The 20,814-nt window shown below is 40.3% G+C and overlaps 1 protein-coding gene across 1 annotated transcript; it reads left to right on the top strand.

Annotated features, from left to right (window-relative positions):
- Positions 1-16,238: 16,238 nt before the first annotated feature.
- Positions 16,239-19,925, top strand: fjx1 (four-jointed box kinase 1). Its single transcript, XM_005941750.3, has one exon. The coding sequence runs from the start codon at positions 16,689-16,691 to the stop codon at positions 17,985-17,987; it is 1,299 nt and encodes a 432-aa protein (XP_005941812.1). The 5' UTR covers positions 16,239-16,688; the 3' UTR covers positions 17,988-19,925.
- The last annotated feature ends 889 nt before the right edge of the window (positions 19,926-20,814 follow it).

The following is a 20,814-nucleotide window of genomic DNA, read 5'->3' as shown; positions in this document are numbered from 1 at the left end:
TTAAAGGACTTTGTCCCAGAAGTTTAGTGGATTGTTCAAACTCAACTTTGTAAACTGAAGCCATGCTTGCATGTTCTTTTGAGAGACAAGAGGCCTCCTTCTGGCCACCCTTCCAAATAAAGCATACTTCTTCAGGCTTCTTCTAATTGCACTACAATGAACTTCAACATTTAACATAGTAATTGATGCCTGTGGAGTCTGAAATGTAGTTCTTGGGTTTTTTGCAGTTTCTGAGCTTTGCACGGTCTGACCTTGGGGTGAATTTGCCAGGAAATCTACTCCTGGTAAGACTGTAACATTGTGTTAACACACTTCAATGGTCCAGACCAGCAAACTGCCAAAACCTCTACTTTTACAGAGGTGGTCACACTTGCTGATGTTTAATTAATGGAGTGTATTTGATTAGCAACACCTTGTTGTTACTTATTCTCTTGCTTCCTATAAAATCAGTAAGGTTGTAATTTGTTTTTTACAGGATTACTTAAATAAACTTTATTTAAATCAGGTTGCAAATACCCTTATTTGACACTTGAAAACAACAGAAAGGTAGCCAATGAAAACATTTTTTGTGTCTGTTTACCATTGCTTTTATTTTGTATCTATTTGGGTCTGCTGGGTGGGTGTGTTTATTTCTGCTGGATGTGACACTGGAATTAATTCATTTGTTGTTCTTTTCCCACATGGAAAGCTGCATGTGAGAGCCCTTGGGGAGCACAGATCAAACAACTCAGAGAAAGTGAATCAAATATCTCTGGCAGTTTCCTGAAACAGTAGGGCTTAAACCACAAAGTGCACACAAACTGTAGTCTATGTATTTCTTTGGTAGGAAAACTGAATAAAGACTGAAATGGAAATAGTTTGTGAAGAAAAAAAGTATAACGGCAGTGGGATGAAGAGGGAAAAGTAGCAGAAGGAGGAAAGCAGGAGAAGAGAGTAAAAGGAAATGGTATTTGCCTGAGTGCAGTTTCTATCCACCTTCCACCACCCCTCTTCTGTTTATCCAGATGCATAATAGTTTATTATGTGAAACCCAAGGCTTTGATTGTAGAGACCTACTACAGCTGCAGTCTTCTCTCTCTAGAGAGCACACACTAGATGTGGTATTTAAATTACTATTTTTTACATAAAGAAAATAACTCAAGTCTAATACTGAATAATACTGATTCTGCAAATCATTATAACACTTTTGTGTGTTTAAGACTCACCCAGCAAGAGTTATGTTTGAAAGCTGTGTATTATTTTAGTTATAACTCTGTATTTTTGTAGTTTTTTGTTTTGTTTTTTAGAACAAACTATATATGGGTAGGTAACAGATAAACAGATTATCTGTGTTCTAGACAGTAACCTGTTCTGTGTCCACCGAATCCAAGTGACAAGTAAACGGGCTGAGATGGTTTAGATATGTGCAGAGGAGGGATAGTGGCAAAGTAGATTTAGTAGTCTGTCTCAGCTACCGCTGCTAACTCAGTCAGCTAATTTAGCGAAGCAGCTACATTAGCTTATTCCATGTTAGCTTATTAACTGTTTGCTAACCGTATGAGAATGAGAACTGCTTTGTTTTGCTTTTCACCAAAATGGCTTGGAAAAAAGACAAATCTAAAGAAAATTAGAATACTTACTGTGATACAAACGATGTCATTATTGGTCAACAGTGATGAAGACTGAGCCACCTGACAGCTGGTGTTTCTGGCTTTTCAATGAGTCTTTAATCCCACTTGCTCACATTTTAAAATCAAACCACGTGCAGTGGGCGGATCTTCATATGTGACTGGACATGAACAAAATTAAAAATCTAAAGGCCAGTTGATTGTTTTTACAGCTTGAAAATAATGCAGATTTTGTAATGTTTATTTTTTTTTTTATGTAATATTTCACAAAGAAATAAAATCAACCAAAAAGAGCAAAAAGAATTTGTTAAACTTTATGCATAATATTAGTGCAACAACCTGTGAGCAACCGATAAAAGACAAGAACATTTTACTTTTACTCTGTTGGCTTTTCTCAGAAGCTAAATAATGTCAGCTGTTATATCAGATCAAAGACAAATATCTTTTATGTTTGTTTATGATTGTTTATGTTTATGAGTAATAATATTTTTTAAGTAGTAGGTACTTAATATGCAAAATATTTGAAATTGATCAAAAATAATAAATTGAACTAACTCAAATGAAAGAAAATGTAAGATAAACTTAAGCTAATTGAGTTGGTAAGACTGTTTTTTAAAAGTTACATTACTTAAAAGTACTCTGAGTGTTTGGGTTTACAGTGCAGTAGAAAACATTTTAAATGTTTCCTTCTGTGCTATATCCTGTATAAACGTTTTGGAGTCTGAAACCACTGAAAAACTTTCAGTAAAAAGTAAAATAAAATAAAATTTGATAAGGTGATATGTTTAATTTCATTTTGGTCACACTACCTGACAAACAGAAGCCTGCTCCATCCGTCATGTTACTGTAGTCAAGGCATTTTCACAAAAGTAAACAATTTCCCATGACCTAAGTTTATTCTGAGCTGCATTTTTCTCAGGTAGCTCCACAGTGATTGTTGTTCATGAATGCCCACAGCACATAGAAAAATCTCATTACCAAGTACATAAAGGAAGCAGTGTAATGGGGGTGCATTTTCTAGGGGCCATTACGAGAATTCCCATGTTGGCTGCAGTTATGTTACTAAATCTGTTCAATGTTATTTGTAAAAGTTCAGTCTCAGACTGGTGTCTAATTGGTTTATTAACAGTAGCATTAACTTGTGTTTGAGGTCTGAGGGTTCTCGTGAGGTCAGACATTAGGAAGGTGTCTGACTGCGGAGACATTTGGTTTTAATATGAGCTGATTTAATCATGACATCACATTTCATTTCTATGGTTACACAGTGGACAAAGACAGCCCTCCCATCCCCCCAACAATTAACTGTCTGGCCTTATCATGTCCCAGCCTGCCATGTCCATTACCTTACTTTCAGTATGTGGAATTTAAGCCATCTGCTTCGCAGGTAGGCCAAGATGCCAGTAGGAGCTTCTACGCAAAGCTAGTGACAATGTTTTCCAGTAGAATGTAATAATAAGGTGCAGTTTAGTAACTTAACGCAGCAGAACAGGACACGACCTTTTAAAAATACACTCTCATGTATTTGCTGAACTTTTTGTGAACTCTTTTAATGTTAAGCACTCTACTCTTCACAGCTGCTGTGTTTACACATAGTTCTGTCACCAAGAAGGAGCAGAGCCATTTCTGTTCTTTTCACTTATCGATCATTTCCTTTTTTATATAATATATATTGAGCTAAAGAATAGGTGAAAAGTAACCCATGGATATTATCACTACGAGGATGGATGGATGGATTAGTTAGCATTTTGAATGAATGAAGTGCCCTACCCATTTATATATGCTTATGTGTACATTTTCCTGATTTCACTCTCTGCTTGCATGAAGTCCATAAAGCCAATACTCTAATATCTGATCAACTACATGTGTGTCATACCAGATTCAGTGCTTTAATGTCTGTCAAAGTCTGATTCATACTTCAGTATTTTCCATGACTGAAATGCATACAAGCTATGTTAGACACATCTAACATACCTTTGACTCACACATTCTTACTTGTTGCGTTTAAGTCACTCTCCAAATTGTCACGGTCTGTTTTTGATTTACTTGAATCCATATTTCAGGTCAACATTTACACACAACTTTACATGAAGCTCTTAATCTGCCCTCTTTAGTCTCCACCCAGTGACGTTATACAGCTATAGCTGCTCTGTCTGTAAATGACAAAGACTTGGATTTCATCTTATTAATCCCAGAACAAAAGATCCATCTGTGGGATATTTGTAATAGCAAGGAACTACATTAAAGTTAATACCATTACAGCACACTTAGAGTCATCTATAGACAGAATGCTGGAAAGGTGGATGCCTGTCTGAGCATATGCATATGTTTCCATATGTGGTGGGGTTGTTGATTTTTTTGTTTTACTGAACAAGAACAAAGCTGAGCCGTACTGGTGATGTTTTTAAAAGAAGCAATTTATTTTAATGGAAAACAACACCATCTAAATTGTGGCATATGAAAAATATCTGCAAGCCTCAGCTTTCTGTGCTAACTCACGCAGAGCAGAATATAAAATCTGCTAGTAATTACTTATAAAGCAGCATTAAACATACTCTTTCGATCTTTAACTATTTATTCAAGATTTAAAAACTTGAAACCAGATGCTGTATATGCTCAAATAAAGGAAAATCTGGTGCAGCCTTAATAAGCTTTGGCTTTGGATGAGCGAATTCATGTCCTTGGATGTGTTACATGTCATTAGATTTATATTATGTGAATATAGTGTGTGCTAGTGTGATACTAAGCATTAATTTTTATTATTATCCTTATTCCCCTCTTTTTTTAATAACTTACAGAATTCTATCAATCAGATCACCTCATCCCTCATTTTAATTACTAAAGCAAAGATGCTTCTTTTTAATAATAAATCTTTAGCTGACTAGGTTTCCACAAGGTCACCTTGTCTTTCTGCGCTCTGAGAGGGAGTTGTCTCTCAAAGAGCCGTGCGCCATCATCTAAATCGCTCTCAAGATCATAAATCCTGTCCGGTTAAGTTTATAGGAAGGCTGACGACGCTGTCTTCTGATCATAGTTTCATGTCGTGACAACTGAATTATTGAATGGGGAAGAACAACCAAAGCTGGTGGCAGTAGCACTGGAAGCTTATCCAGTAATTGCAGACAAAGCTCTCCTGCTTGGAGAGCTGGGATAAAGAAAAATAAATAAATTAAAAGAAATCATATAATGGAAATCTCAGAGGGACATGCAAGGAGAGAGAGAAGGAAAGTTTGGCATGCCGAAGGAAGGAATCTATTCTGGGCTCCAAGTGGGAATTTTGAAGTCTCTCTGACATCTCTGCCTTTTGCATTAGACAACTGCATTTCCTTCCCTTCATCTGTGTTTCCCTGGAGTGACCTTGGTCGTGTCATTGCCACTAAATAATAGCCACACAACTGTCTCACGCTGAGAGTTTGTTTTGGTGTGCCATGGAAACAAGGTTTCTGTTTTTATCCCCTTCCTGTCAGTGCACTCAGTGGAGCACCAAGTCTATGCCACTACGGTGGAAATAATTTGGTCAGCGAGATACAGGGGAGGCAAGAGAAAGGAAAGGCCAGACTCAAAATGTGAGGCTGAATGAGGTCAGCATGAGACACCACAATTGGAACCACTAAGCTACTTTAAAGTGAACCACAGCAACCCAGAACCCATTAAGAGAAAGCCCAACATTTAACAGCACCTCCTCTCCAGCTTTGCTGCTTAGAGAGCAGTTTTTCCTTCTGATCTCTCAGTGTTTTGTTGTTGGTTTCCATTGGTTATAGTGCTTGAAGAGTCTCCAGACAGGAGCTCGTTGATGTCAACATCTTCTCAGTGGCATAATTTGGATTTTATGTAAGGAATGGAACAACTGACAAGAGTAATTTAGATTTTTATAAAATATAACCTCTTATTGGGAAAAAGAAACAGGTGCTACCAGTCAGGGGGTGAGGTATGGACATGAAGCTATGCACTCTCAGCACTTGATCTGTCGTGTGTATTTATAGAGGTATTAATTTGGCATTATGTTTTATGGGCGGGTTTGTTGCTTCGCAGCCATCATCATAACAGTGGACCAGGTTGGTATCTTTTTTCACTGAGCTAAATATGAACCTACCATGTATCACGCAAGAGCACACTTAAAGAGATTTAGCATAGGGAGAAAAATATTATCTCTGTGCTTACACACAGATATTCTACTATTAAACCATAAATTATGACTTTCATCCACCTAATCACTGTTGCAGTCCAAGCACATCACAAACAATAGCAACAGCACACCTTAATGGGAGCAGTCTCCTTCGGCAGGTTAATGAACCATGCCACGTCCCAGAAAGTGCTCCGAAGCAGCCAAGAACGTGACACAGAGCACAAGGCGTTGACCCGGCTTTCAAATGCACCAAATTTCTGATGTGCTGGAACAAGCCTGATCCAAAGAGGGCCCACCCACTCCAACACCTAGCCCAAAGGATCCATTAGCAACATCCCATTCCCAAAATCATACACAAGAAGAAGTGTTCTTGTTGCCATTGTTCTTTCATACAATATACATATATACACACCTTTTCATTTAATGTTTTTTTTTTAATTTTCATGTCTATTTACATTGTAGATTTTCACTGAAGGCATCAAAACTAAGAATGAACACATATGGAATTATGTAGTAAACAAAAAGTGTGAAATAACTCAAAACATGTTTTATATTTTAGATTCTTCAAAATAGCCACCCTTTGCTTTAATTACTGCTTTGCACACTCTTGGCATAGCTCCATGAGTTTCATTAGGTCATCACCTGAAATGGTTTTTCAACAGTCTTAAAGAAGTTCCCAGAGATGCTGAACACTTGTTGGCCCTTTTGCTCTCGATTGGGTTTAGGTGAGGTGACTCTGGAGGCCAGGTCTATCTGGCGCAGCACTCCATCACTCTCCTCCTTGGTCAAATAGTCCTTACACAGCATGGAGGTGTGTTTGGGGTCATTGTCCTTTTGAAAAATAAATGATTGTCCAACTAAATGCAAACGGGATGGGATGGCACGTTGCTGTAGGATACTGTGGTAGCCACCTTGGTTCAGTGTGCTATTAGTTTTGAATAAATTCCCAACAGCAAGGCATCCCCATCCCATCACACCTCCTCCCCCATGTTTCATGGTGAAACCATGCATGTAGAGTTCATCTGTTCACCTTTTCTGCGTTGCATAAAGAGGTGGAACCAAAGATCTCAAATTTGAACTTATGAGACCAAAGCACAGATTTCCACTGGTCTAATGTCCATTCCTTGTGTTTCTTTGCCCAAACAAATCTCTTCTGCTTGTTGCTTTTCCTTACTAGTGGTTTCTTAGCAGCTATTTGACCATCAAGGCAAGATTCAGTCTCCTCTGAACAGTTGATGTAGAGATGTGTCTGCTACTGGAACTCTGTGTGGCATTTATCTGGGCTCCGATCTGAGGTGCTGTTAACTTGTGATTTCTGAGGCTGATGACTCGGATGAATTTTTCCTCAGCAGCAGAGGGGACTCTTTGTCTTCCTTTCCTGGGGCAGTCCTCATGTGAGCCAGTTTTGCAATGTTCTGGACTGACTAACCTTCAGTTCTTAAAGTAATAACGAACTGTCGTTTCTCTTTACTTTGATCATTGGTTCTTGACATAATATGAATTCTAACAGTTGTCAAATAGGGCCGTCAGCTGTGTACCAACCTGACCTTTAAACAACACAACTGATGGTCCCAACCCATTAAGAAGGTAAGCAATTCCACAAATGAACCCTGACAGGCACACCTGTCAAGTGAAAACTATATCAGGTGACTACATCATGAAGCTCATTGAGAGAAGGCCAAGGGTTTGTAGCGCTGTCAACAAAACAAAGGGTGGCTACTTTGAGGAATCTAAAATATAAAACAATTTAGAGTTATTTATCTTCTTTTTTTTTTTGCTACACAATTCCATATATTTAGTAATATATATATTCATATATTTGATGTTGTCAGTATCTATCTACAATGTAGAAAGTAGTCAAAATAAAGAAAAACTATTAAATGAGAAGGCATGCCCAAACTTTGACTGGTAGTGTATGGACATGTCCACTCTTTTTCTGTACTTATCTTTGCAAAATAAATAAATAAATAAGGAGCACAATAGCTTAAAGAGCAACTGTGTTCTTTAAATCAGTTTCTTGAGATACATGTGTGCAGCGGCCTCGTGTGGCCAGACAGGAAAGTGCACAGTATGCTTGTACTCGAGGGAAAAGTGTGTGTATATTCAGTGTGTACGTTCAGTTACAATGTAGTAATTCAGGAGATGAACTAGTGCCGTGTCTACACGTAACAGACAACTTAGAAAAATAAACTATTTTAAATTGTATGTTACTAACAGACTATAACCTAAACATAAAAAAACTCATAGCTTTTCCGATTTCTTTAGTTAAATCATCTAATAGAATTTTTGGACAATGAATGTTATTCCCAAAGACCTAGTAAATAAAAATCTATATACATAAAACATAAGAAAAAAATAGTGTCAAATAAGTCCTTAAAAAAGAAGAAGAAAAAACCTTCGGAAACTGGAGGAGTGGGGAACAATAGGCTCTCCGGGATAAAGGGCTGAGCTATACAAAGTTCTAGAAAAACCTGACTGAAAATCAGTCATGTTGACTCCAAATTAATACATTTGGAGGTCATCGAGAGAGGCACAGCAGTAACTGTCTGCATGTATCTATGGTGGAGGCTCTGTCATATTTTGGGACTGCATTTCAGCTAGTCTTGGTTGTTGTGTCCTTGGGCAAGACACTTCACCCGTTGCCTACTGGTGGTGGTCAGAGGGCCCGGTGGCGCCAGTGTCCGGCAGCCTCGCCTCTGTCAGTGCGCCCCAGGGTGGCTGTGGCTACAATGTAGCTTGCCATCACCAGTGTGTGAATGTGTGTGTGAATGGGTGGATGACTGAATGTGTAAAGCGCTTTGGGGTCCTTAGGGACTAGTAAAGCGCTATACAAATACAGGCCATTTACCATTTTACCATTTTGGTGTTTGGGATCTTGTGAGAATTCATTAAATTATGAAACTGGTGGAATTAAAAGTACTATTAAAAGTTAAAAGTACTATCATGGATTGATTGACAACAGCTTCATATGTTTTTAACATTGCAGTCATCCCAAACATACCTGCATACCTGGGTAGAAAAACACATAATGGCTTCCCCAGAAACTGCACCTCAACTTTGTACAAAAAGTGTGGGATTTTGACTGAAAATGGAATCAAAGGCAACCAGTATCCAAGGAAGAGCTTTGGAATATTCATCAAGAAGCCTGCAGAACTATTCCTAAATAAATAACAACACACCTCAGGCCTGAACTAAGAGAGTTCTCGCTGTGTTGAAGAATGAAGGTGGCAATACCAAATATTGACTTTCAAGCTTGTTAGAATTATACAAACTGTTTTTTGTTTTCAGTATATACTGTATTTCTACTTATGTTTGCACATCTTCCAAAAAATTACTGCACGTATTTCACATTATCCTAGTAAAATATGAAGAATATGAAATGATTTCAAGGCCACCATTATTTAAATAAAAAGCAAGGCACATTTGGAGCATCTGTATTATATTTGCAATAAAACTGACATAACAGAAAGAGACAGACTGTGCTTGCAAGAGAGAGAGAGAGCCTGGTCAATTAAAAAAAACCAAAGGATCTGTGAGAACAATGAGGCACAATTAACACATCTAAAATCTAAAAATGAATCTAACAAAGAACAAAAAGTGTGAAAACGTGTGTAAGTTGCTGAAAAAAATGAAATTGCACTTCTATTTTCTAACGTTCGTACCTCTGCACTTGTAACTGTTGGTGTCATTCTACTATTTAACTTCAAAAGACCTTTGATCTTCACATGTGTTGTCTCTCACTGCAAACTTTGGAGAGAAAACTCCATAATGTTAAAAGGCTAGATCTAAATGAGTAAAATATCAGAAGATCACTTATCTATCATTGATCTTGGATCAAAATATTTTAAGACTTTTAAGACTTTAATCAAAAAAAGCACCATGATCCTGATAAACCCTGCTGATAGCTGAGGATCTGTTTCTCCCTAAAGTTATCCTTACAGACCTGTTACATCATGTTTTGCTCATGCGGATGTCTAAGCTCTTACAGTGCAGGCAGCTGAAGCACAGAGCGTGCAACATCGGCTGTGGTCTGACTGAGCCTTCTGATGTTGATGCAAATATATTGTTTTCTCATCACTTACTCGGTTGTGACTGTGACAGCAAATTGACAAAAATGCTGCAAATAATCTCAAAGCATGACCGTAGAAAAGGACATTTCAGATGTCTAAATTGTGCAAATTGAGTCACCAGTGTGGATGTGACTTAACTTATTGGTAGAATGCCACTGTGTCACTGAAAAAGGGTTTAAAATTAATTTATGAATACATTTTAAGACAGAAGCAGCTGCAAAAGTAAGCCAAACCCCCCAGAACACCAAGCCAATACTGAACTCAGCAGTAAACTGATATATTTTTTTAAAGCACTTGAATTCTTAGCAACAGCATGTTAGTGTGTTGATATAAATATGAGTACAAAATAATTAATGTCCATCACAAAAATGTGTGTGTTGCTGTTAATCATCAGGGCCTCTAGAGGGAGTCAGAGCCTGCAAATCTATTTATTTCTTCTCCAAGAAGATGAGATCAATCTCAAGTAGCCCATAATAGGCTAACAGGAAATGTAGGGTGTTTTATTCTATTTATTTATTTTTTATTTTATTGTAACTTCTGCAGCAACATCACAAAAACCAGATCAAGGAGAGAAGAAGAACCAACATCAGCTTTTGCATTACACAGAAAACACATCCCATCATTCCTACTTCCATCTGTTATGGAACATATTGATTTGCCATTGCAGGCAGAAAAGCAGAATCACAATTTTGACTAAATGTCAGAGCGAGAGGGATGTAAGCACTAGGCACTGGACTGGAACGGGGCACCTTAACTAATTACTCTGATCCTATTTTCTTATTTTTATTTCCAAGCCTTGCGTGAGAGCTGTTTGATCAGTTCTCCACTTCTTTATCAGCAGCGAGCCACTGTGAATACCCACTGTGCTAAATTATTCAATTGGGCCTGCTTTGTTGTTAATAGCAGTGATCATTCTTCTTTAAACCACATAATGTATGTGCTGACAGCCAGCAGTGATACAAACCTGTCCTGAGGGACACAAATCTATCAGTGGTGGGTGCTATCAGCTACATTAGTGATTCCCAGCAGCAGTGAAGCATAGGCAAGTAAAATACACTGAGCATCAAGGCCTGTGGAAAAGACTCGATCTGCAAGGCCACAGCCATAAATGATCAGGCTTTCACTCCATAGCCAGCGTCAGAGAAAATTGCCAGCATTTTGAGCCTTCTCTTCGTAGTTTAAAATGACAAAAACTATCTAACATCTCTTTCAGTTCTACCAAATATTTGTTGATGCAGCACATGTAAAAATATAGAACAAAGATTACAAGATAACAGTAAAGGGATTATTCCTGATTTAGACATCCTGTGCTGTGAAAAGTCTCACAAAACCAGCCAGTCCTTTGAGTCAAGTTGCAAACAGCCTATAATGCATGCTAATTTAGAGCAGAGGACTGAGCCAGCTTTGAGAAAGGTTTTCCATAGTCTTGTTGGTCTTGCAGCACTTGCCTGCTAGCCTTTTCCATGTGGCTTGTTTGCCTACCCTCCCCCACTAGCGTCCTGTCAACACTACCAGCCTCATGGGTAGAAAAAAAAAGGTCAAAATGCAAAGGGGTCAAGCTCGTGCCCGGGTATTTGGCCTTTTCCCTCTCTTAATGCCCCAACAGTACTATTACTACAGCTGAGGAACCATAAAAACAAGACTACCACTGGGAAACGCAAAACATAAGGTTGAAATAACAGAAGCTTTTTCAGATGTTACTGACCACAAGGTTTGTATTCAACTAAAGTATGTGCCTAATGTGCCTTCATTGTATCTGGCAGTTTGTGATCAGCAGATCTGTGGCAACCTCACACATTGGTAGCATATTGCAATTTTTCTTTCTGCCCAATGTCCAGCTGCTACATCTAAGGTGTATTTTGAAGTGACAAGATGAAATAAATGTGCAAGCTATAGTTACTGTGTAAGTGTGTATGTGTGTTTGCAGTGTGCTCCATATGGTAAATTAATAATATTACAGATCTGCACTGTCCTGTGGACTTTAGCCTTTGAATTTGAGCTTAAATAAGTAATTGAAAACACTGTTTGTACTCTATCTGGAGTACAGATTAGAAAAACATACCTTAATTTGGAGTTTTTTATGATGTGAAATAAGTCATGTTAATATGCATATCTGGACGCATGAGTTTAAAATGAAATGTGACTGTGTCCCCTCCTCTCTCTGTGTAAGCTTGGGCCATATGCTGAAAAGGTCCCATGTTTTTCATTAGTGGTTGCTTTAAACTGGTTTGAAATCCTGGGAGGGTGGGGAGGAGTTAGGAGAGAAGATGCATTTAGACCACTGCACTCTTCCCTCACACATGCAGCAGATTCATTCCAGTGTGATATGAGAGCAAGCACTTCACGCTGTTTGCCCATTAAATTTGAAGCTGCTAAATTTTTCGCTGAAATGCTAGGAAGACATTCAACCTCCATCTCTAATCTTAACTGACCATATGACCCCCTCGAGCACTGGGGAGGGGAACCAGATCGCAGCATCACATGGTGCATTTCATCTGAAAAAATACCAAGGCTTGGAAAGTCATGACTTTGTAAATAATGATCAGATGTTCCTAAACCCTCCTTTTAGCCAATTGAAAGGCGGACCTCACCACAAGGCACTGAGCACACTTGAGTCAATAAGCCAGTTAGCAGAAAGGAAAGAAAAAGAATTCAATTCTTGACTTATTTAATAGGGGATTTGGCATGGCAGGTCAGAGGGTGTAATCCAGGAGATTGGACACTGATTCTTTAATCAAGTGGCTCCACAGTACATCTCCTTCCTCCCCTCCTGATTTCACTCTTGTAAGAGGGTCTCCCTTGTGTAGCACTGAATTTCAATGGCCCACTCCTCTGCTCGTTCAAATCTCCCCTCTCTAACTTCTGCTGCATGGAAGCCGGGCGGAGACGAGGGTGCAGTACATGAATAACCCAACCATCTTTTCTTCTGTGACTACTGGATAAATTCAGCATTTATTAACAATAACCCATTCATTATTAGCAAATGGCAACCAACCACTCTTTTAAAAACCTTGGGCCTGCGTATCAGGAAATTGGCAAAGGCAGGCCAGCGAAACTGCAGTGAATAGTGGAAAAAAGGCAGCCGTTTGGTGGCTGTGTGCCATGTTCAGCAATGCAGTGGATCGCTTGTTGTAGCAACAGCTTCAGTTTGATTCTGCACAGGCTACTTGTTTCTGCTCACTCCCTGTACTTCTGTCTAAATGAAACCACGAGTGAAACTGCTTTTAAAAATGGCATGATTCTGGGAAGACTCTAGCCGAGAATTAAGACCAGCAACATCTGCCGGCTAATTGAAGTCAGGATAATCTGCTGACGATAAAATCAATTTTGGGCAATGTATGCAGAATTCCAAAGCATTACTTGAACCAAGTACTGAGAAGATCTGTGTCTCCGGTACATAAAATAAATGTGTTATGTCTCTCTGAAGTATTCATTACAATACTCTGCAAAAATATTCTATATTAATGTGATGGGAGAGAAAGAGAAGACCATGTTGGGTTTCTTGAACAGATAAAAATGTGCCTCCTCCTGGATTCAAAGCTAGTATTGACACCTCACATATACATATACATTACATAATCACGTGAGCCTCTAATCCCCTTGGTATTATCTGCTCCACTCTTTTCTTTAGAATAAACACTTGTAAGCATACATCCACATGCAGACATCTCTGCACATACATAAACCAGGAGACACAAATTCATCCCCATGGATCTCCTCCGCCCTGTCCCCAAATCCCAGAGCATGAGTAATTGTAAGGCCTAGTGAAATAATCGTAGCTTTCAACACTAATGGAAGTCCTGCACATTCATTATTCAGTCCAGGAAACAGAGTGCCACAAAGTGTCAAGGGACCCATGAGTTATTACTCAGCATGAACAACCTAAGACTACGGGGGAAGTGATAGAAGCTCACTGCACTCTCTCTTCCACTGTCTCCGTCCCTTAATATCTCCTTTCCCTCCCTGCGTCCATCTGCGCTGGCAGACAGGCACCACACAGGCACCACGAGATTGTATCACAGCTGTGGCGTTGTCAGGCGACTAGTGATGGGTGTACTGTGTTGCTGCAGACAGAATGACAGACGGTCTGAGCTCTCCCGTGTCACTGCGGCACTTGACTACGGACAGCCATGACCAAGGGGAGAAAAGGTTTCCATAAGTTACAGCCCCCCCGGGACTGCTGTGGGAGGAATGCAGCAGCAGGGGGCATGACAGCAGTGGGATGTCTGTGTGTGCGTGTGTGTGGAAGAGGGTGGGGGATGGGGGTGTAATGAGGAGAGAGACATAGAGGTTAGGTGACCTGCAGATAACACATAGCAAGAAAACAGATAGGTTTGATATGTGAACATGCCCACACTTGTGCTCGGGAAAAGCGACACCAAGAGCCAGCCATTACTGTTAGTCCACACTCCTTTTAAGTAACAGCCATCAGACAGAATTCCAGCAATGCACTTAAGCCTTCTTCATTTTCTATGTCTAGACACTGAAAGTCTTAAATCTTGCTGTTACTCACTTTTCATGTGGAACTGAAGGGAAGTGGCAAGGTGGTGAAGGATTGTTATGACTGGAGATCAAAGAGAGAGATATTTCAAACTACTTCAAGGTACCCTTTCAACGTAATTATAAAGTTGTATATATTTAGCAAACCTGCTGAGTGCCCTAACTATCTGCAATCTTGAGCAATTGGCGGCACGCAATTAAGAAAGGCTAATTTGTTCTACACAGCAGGTGGAAAAGCCTCACTTTTACCAGGAGTGACTCTTTTGTCAACATGTCAGAAAAAACAGCCTCGTACCACTCACCGCTACACAAACCATTTATTGAGACTGTTGCATTCATTATTTCCTCTTTGCTTGCACAGAATCGAGAGGTTTTTCAGTCTCTCTCCACACTGCTCCATCAAGCTGCAATGCAGAATCAAACATGCTCTCAGAAAGGAAATTATCCTGCTGATGTTAATGAAAGCACACAAGAAGCATGTCCCAATCAGAATCATTTCGCCTGCCTGTCTGTAGGAGTTTTTCTTCTATATAGGATTATAAAAGATAAATTAGATTTATTTATTTTATTATTTTGTAATTCACTATTTCTCTGTTCAAGCTATGATATAATATGAATGTCAGTGGAGATAAGAGTTTAAGCACTCTGGGCATTTCGAGCATACATTAGTGGACATCTAGTTTACTGGCTGTAATTGAGTATTCTTGTCCGTGGCTGTCTTTTCGACTCAGGCGATTTAGCATGCCAGCATGTTGCTATAAAAATAACCCAATTAATTTGATTAGGAAACCAAGGTTCAAGATACAGAGAGTGAAAACATGAGTGGAATGGTATAGGTTGCAGTGGGATGTTAATGAGAGAGAATATTAGTGAGGGAGAAGTGTATAAAGGAGTTTATGTGCACGCATGTTACATCTGGTTTAACAAAAACCGCGAACAAAGAGCAAACAAGCAGGGGTTCACTTTAGTGTTCATAGGAGAATGGTCAAATGCTTAGCAGCACAAATTGAAATAACTGTGCTCTTTTTAAATATTCATCAAGAGTGCAAATTATTAAAAATACTGGAATAGTGTATTTGTATCTGCTATGCATAACTGAGCAAGTCTCATCTGCTAATAAGGACTTGGCCTTCTCTTAAGGGAATATTGTTAAAACTGTATGTTATAGAAACTGGGGGAACTGTAGCGCAATTGAATTAAAACAGAATGTAAAAAATAGGCTCAAATTGTTTATTAATTGTGATTGCATTGTTCTTAAAGAAGGAGACTGCATTTGGCTCCCAACAAACTGCTTGAGTCAATAAATTGGAATATACTGAATCCTTTGCCAGGCTTTTCGTTTAAGTATCTGCTTTTTGTGTTACTCTGGCTCTTGGCAGAGAGGCAATCAAATCATCCTGATCAGATCATTTGGTTTATTTGTTCATATATTGTTGCTTAGTTTGTATGCTCTGGAACAAAGAGTCTTGCGGCCAATTTAGATATAGATACTCCAAAAAAAAGCGTTAAAGCTGAAATTCAGTACTGCCTTGACTTTAATCTGAAATCTGCTGGAAAAATACAAAGTAAAACAACAAAGTAAAATATGATGACACGACTTAGTGGTTTCTCTTATTCATAATGACTCCTTAACGGACATAAATTAGAAGATACATTCGAAAACAGTGAAAAATGCTATGCAAAAAGAGTGAGGTCTGCAAACTCTCTCGCCTGGACTCCATTCTTGTCTGCCTCGCTGATGCATACGAATGTATTAAATTCGTATGCATGTGTATTAAAATGCGGAGTATTTATACTCTGGATATCAATTATCATAATGGCTACCTTTTTTGTAATAACACACAATCGTCTGACATCACACAAACACATAAAACGCACAGCGGTGCACTTGCTCCGCTCCTCTTGGAACCCTCCTTCCCACGATCCGCCCACCATCTCGGGACTAAAGTCACGTGTCTCACCGCCTAGTGTGTCTCTGCTAACCGACTCCACCACAAATCAAACTCACCCAACGCCCGGTGGAGAGATAAAGGCAGATGGGAAAGAGTGTGGCGTGCACGCACAGAAAGCCCTTACGACGCCAGTGGACTGTAACGGAGAACGTCCAATAGCGGCTATCGGGGTGAAGCGAAATGCGCTCATTTTTTTTCCCATAGAGTAGGAATATGACAAGGCGTGTGAACAGGACGGGAGATGAGCTTCACACAGTTTCGGAGACCCTCTTCTCCTTGTGATCTTACCCAGTACGCCTTTGAGCCGCAGGGCTTCGGGCGTGTAGAGGACAGAAAGCGCACCGCACAAAGCCGCTCCAGCTCAACTGCGGATCGGAGAATTTTTTTTCTGCCTGTATCTTATTAAAATCTGCTGGAGTACTGTGTGCCAAGAGGAATGGTGGCCGTCACCATGAGGGTTCTTTCAGCGAACTTGTTTTCTCTGCTCCTCCTGTGCGCCCTCGCAAGTGTTTTCTACGTCTGGAGCGCACTGGAGGACCGTTTGGAGCGACACAAACGGAGGTTCTCAGTACCAGGTGCAGGGTCCTTTCACCAAGCTCTCCCAGTGGACCTTTCAGCCAAAACTTTCCGTGCATTGCTTGCTGTCCCAGCGGCACAGAGACTGCACTTTGGGGACAGACTGAAGACTCGCCTCAACCTCACCAATCAACCTGTCTCTGCAGGAAATCGAGATTACAATATGAATGGGGATAACAAGAGGTCAGCCCCGCGGGAGGGCCCGGTCAAGTTGTCCCCATTGGAAGACGGAATATTTTGGAACGAATGGCTGGAAGATACCCTTCCTGCGGGATTCACGGAGGAATATGCTCTGGCTTGGCAAAAGAAAGCGAGGACGTACCGGGTGGTGAAGCTGGAGCCGGGATGCGGCAGGATATCCAATCAGCTTGCCACGTTTGCAGACGGGACCAAAGCTTGTGTGCGTTACGGGATAAACGCGGACCAGGTGCAGGGTGAAACTTTGACTTATTACCTTGCACGTTTGCTTGGCATCACAAACCTGCCCCCTCTCGTACTGTCCCAGCTGGACAGTGACAGTGAGCAATGGGAAAGTGTGAGGACGCGGATAGATGGTTTACAGTGGAATGACCGAGCCGTGGTTTCTCTAACTCAGTGGATCTCCAACCTGACAGGGGTCATCACACCTGCGCCGCTGAGACAGGAGAGCAGCGGGCTGCATCCTGCGCTCAAGGAGCTCTGGAACAAGACAGCGGTGGAGCTGCTGGAGCTGATGCAGTGGACAGACCTGATCGTATTAGACTACCTGACGGCAAACTTTGACAGGCTCGTCAGCAATTTGTTTAGTCTGCAGTGGGACTCCCGTGTAATGGAGAGAGACACGAATAATCTCCTGAAAACCCCTCGCGGTGACCTCGTATTCATAGACAACGAGGCCGGATTAGTGCACGGGTTTCGAGTGTTAAACATGTGGGAGAAATATCACAATACAGTCCTGAGCTCTGTGTGCGTGTTTAGAAAAAGGACCACGCAGCGCGTGGCAGAGCTGCACACGCGCAGAGACTCCAGGCAAAGGCTGCTGGAGCTCTACAGAGACAGCGAGCCTTTGTCTCAGGAATTAGGATTTCTCTCAGATGAGCACGCCGGTGTTCTCCAGGACAGGATAGACAGATTATATACACACATTGTGCATTGCAAAGGAAAATACGGCCAGCTGTGAACATTCAGCATGCACAGGTGATGGATTTGTTGTCTGCCTGCACAGTAATGAGCTTTGCAAACGCAGCTGGCACACCTGTGCTAAGCTGATGCGCATTACACAGAAAAAAATGTCTTGAATATCCAGCTGAACTACCTCCTGTGAATAGAATGTGTTTCCTAGTTTATCAATGAATCAGTTTGACACGTTTATAAGCTGAGATGTTCACTGTTCGCCTCACTGTGAAGAATGACCCTGTCTTTACTTCACCCCTCTGATGTTCACCTGAATATGACTAAATGTAAAGAGTAGACTATGCGTGGTGGGTATCATAAACTACCCCTTCATGTGCGGTTTGGATTGTTGATTTGTGTTCAATAATCCCAATGATAAACTCCTAAGCCTTAATGTAAGTTGACTCTTGAATATTGTATTTCTGTTGACGTTCAGCTCGCTCTTTTAGAGAAGATCTTTTGCACACACATTGCCAGCACCTGCACTCTTGTAATTGTGTTTGGATAGCGTACTTAGCCTTAATTTCACAGGTGGAGCATATTCATTTGTGCATTTGTCTGATGTAAATACTGTCTGCCAACCTGTTTTGGAAATTTGATGCTAAACTAATTTAATGTGCTTTTTAACATTCCAAAAAACTCTTGTTTTTTTTTTTTTTATAAATATGCTGTAATTTAACTTCTCTGTTAATGCGTATTTTGTATGCAGTTTGTTCTTAACTGCCTTATTAGAACGCATCAAATATTTACCTATTTTGTGTGGAGTGCTGTTTTTTTTTCTTTTTTCCTTGTTTTTGAAGCCTCTGTTGCCTCTGTACTTTCCCATACAGTGCTCTCATTGTACTGTAGAAATATCTTGCACTGGCACACTTCCCCAGGAGCCATTCTGTCAGCCACAGGCACGCTACAACAGGCGTCTCTAATCCCCTTTATAATCTCACCCAGAATGATGAACTGAAGGAGACGAGTGACATTATTTGACATCATTTGAAAAGGAATTTGCTGTTCCCTAACTATATTATGACATTTCATAGCTATACCGTATATTGCAGAATATTTTTTGCATAATATAAATTGGTCAACCTATAAGCAGTCTGCCTTACTGGTTGCATGTGCTGCATGTGCTGTTAATGAGTGTTTTGCCCTCAGTGGAGAGACTTGTTTACGGCTTTTTATGGGTTGGAAATGTAACCGTGAAAGGTTTTGAAGAGAAAAACCTCAAGGCCAGCTGCGTTATTTCGCTGTATAGTCTGTGCTGTCACTTTACATCAGCACATAATTTTTTTAATTTGAACCTTATAGAGCCATACTTTTCTTATTCGTTCCACTACAGGCCTACTTCTGTGTCTGATCTCTGGTTCCAGACTTATGAGCACATCTAAGGGAAAGACAGTGATCAAACTTTTGACAGACTAATTCTTTCCAGCCTTTTGCTATCCTAGAGCCCATCTGGTTTCTTTTAAAATTTCTTTATATATGTTCAACTCCAGGACACGCCACAAACTGTTTGCGCGACTCCACGAAGAGAGATGAATGCACCTTGTAAAATAGTGGCTCGATCTTTGTACTTATACTTTATTTCATGGTTTACGGCATGTTTCAGTGAATTGTTCTTCTGCCTGCTAGGTCACTGCATAAAGGGAGACAGGCAGCAAAGGTGTAAATAGGTGTAACTGGAGGCATTCTGCTGTGCTTCAGCTGTAATAGGGACTTGGGGATCAATATGTGCACTGACTGGTGTGTAGGCGAAAGAAGGTCATGTTAATGTGCTGCCTTTTCAGTTAAAATAGGAACATGTGTTTCAAGGCCCTTGCAAAATCTACACTTGCAGCTGGGTATGTTGCTCCAGGCATGTCTGTTAATACCAAACTCTGCAAAGAGATTTACAACCGGCTGCAGGCTCTGGGGATTAAAAACAATGCAAAGCTAAGGTCTGCATGTCGAAGACAGACTTGTGACCTTTCCTCCTTTCTTGCCTCGCATGATTTCCCCTTCCGTATTCCATCCACACCATGCCCATCTTTTTGTGCATCTGTCTTTGCTCTTAACATCACTGTCAGCTTCATTTATTACCCAAATTGAAAATGAAAGTTTCATTTTCCTAATTAGTTTTTTTGTGGATTCCTTTGCAAAAGAAAGTCATTTTTTAACCCGGGTTTCCTGCCAGCTGTAATCACACTAATGGGGTATTTCAAAGAGGTTGTTGAAACACCCTTAACTGTTCACATATGTTCTTCCTTCACTCTTACCGCCTTGCTTATTTCAGATAACCACACAGACTTCATGAGGTCTTTTTTTTCCCCACCCAACACCAACAAAATCTTCATACAGATAAGTTTGTGTAGTTGTGTAATGAATGCAATCCGTCCTAGCTTGTGGCATCAGTGCAGCAGATTATTTTACTTACAAGTTAATACGTGTCAGTTTTCTTCTGTTTCCTGCAGATGTGTTCGTTTTTTTTTCTGTGTAAGTACAGACAGCCAGGGGCTAACAGCATGCCCGAGCACAGACCCCAGGTACTCGAGCCAATCTTGTTCTTCTTTGTGCAAATTTCAAACATTCCTGAGGAGCTGAGGGAGGATCATCTCCACGGACACACCAGCACACACAGACACTTCTCAGGCACTGAAGCGTCCCAGCTGTGTACACAAACCGCTGTCAACGTTGACTCAGATCCTTTTTCATCTTTTTTAAAAAAAAATAAATTACAGCATGCTACATTTTATTAGGAACAGAAAGACATTTCAGTAGATGCTAATTATTGTTGCTTTCTTGCTGTAAGGTAAGTGAGAGTCTAGTCAGTTTGGCGTCAGGAGGCTATACAGCCACAATCT

The sequence above is a fragment of the Haplochromis burtoni genome, unplaced genomic scaffold, assembly GCF_018398535.1.
Source record: "Haplochromis burtoni strain Fernald_Lab_line unplaced genomic scaffold, NCSU_Asbu1 Contig_322, whole genome shotgun sequence".
Classification (NCBI taxonomy): Eukaryota; Metazoa; Chordata; class Actinopteri; order Cichliformes; family Cichlidae; genus Haplochromis; species Haplochromis burtoni.
This window is presented reverse-complemented; position numbering and strand designations above follow the sequence as displayed.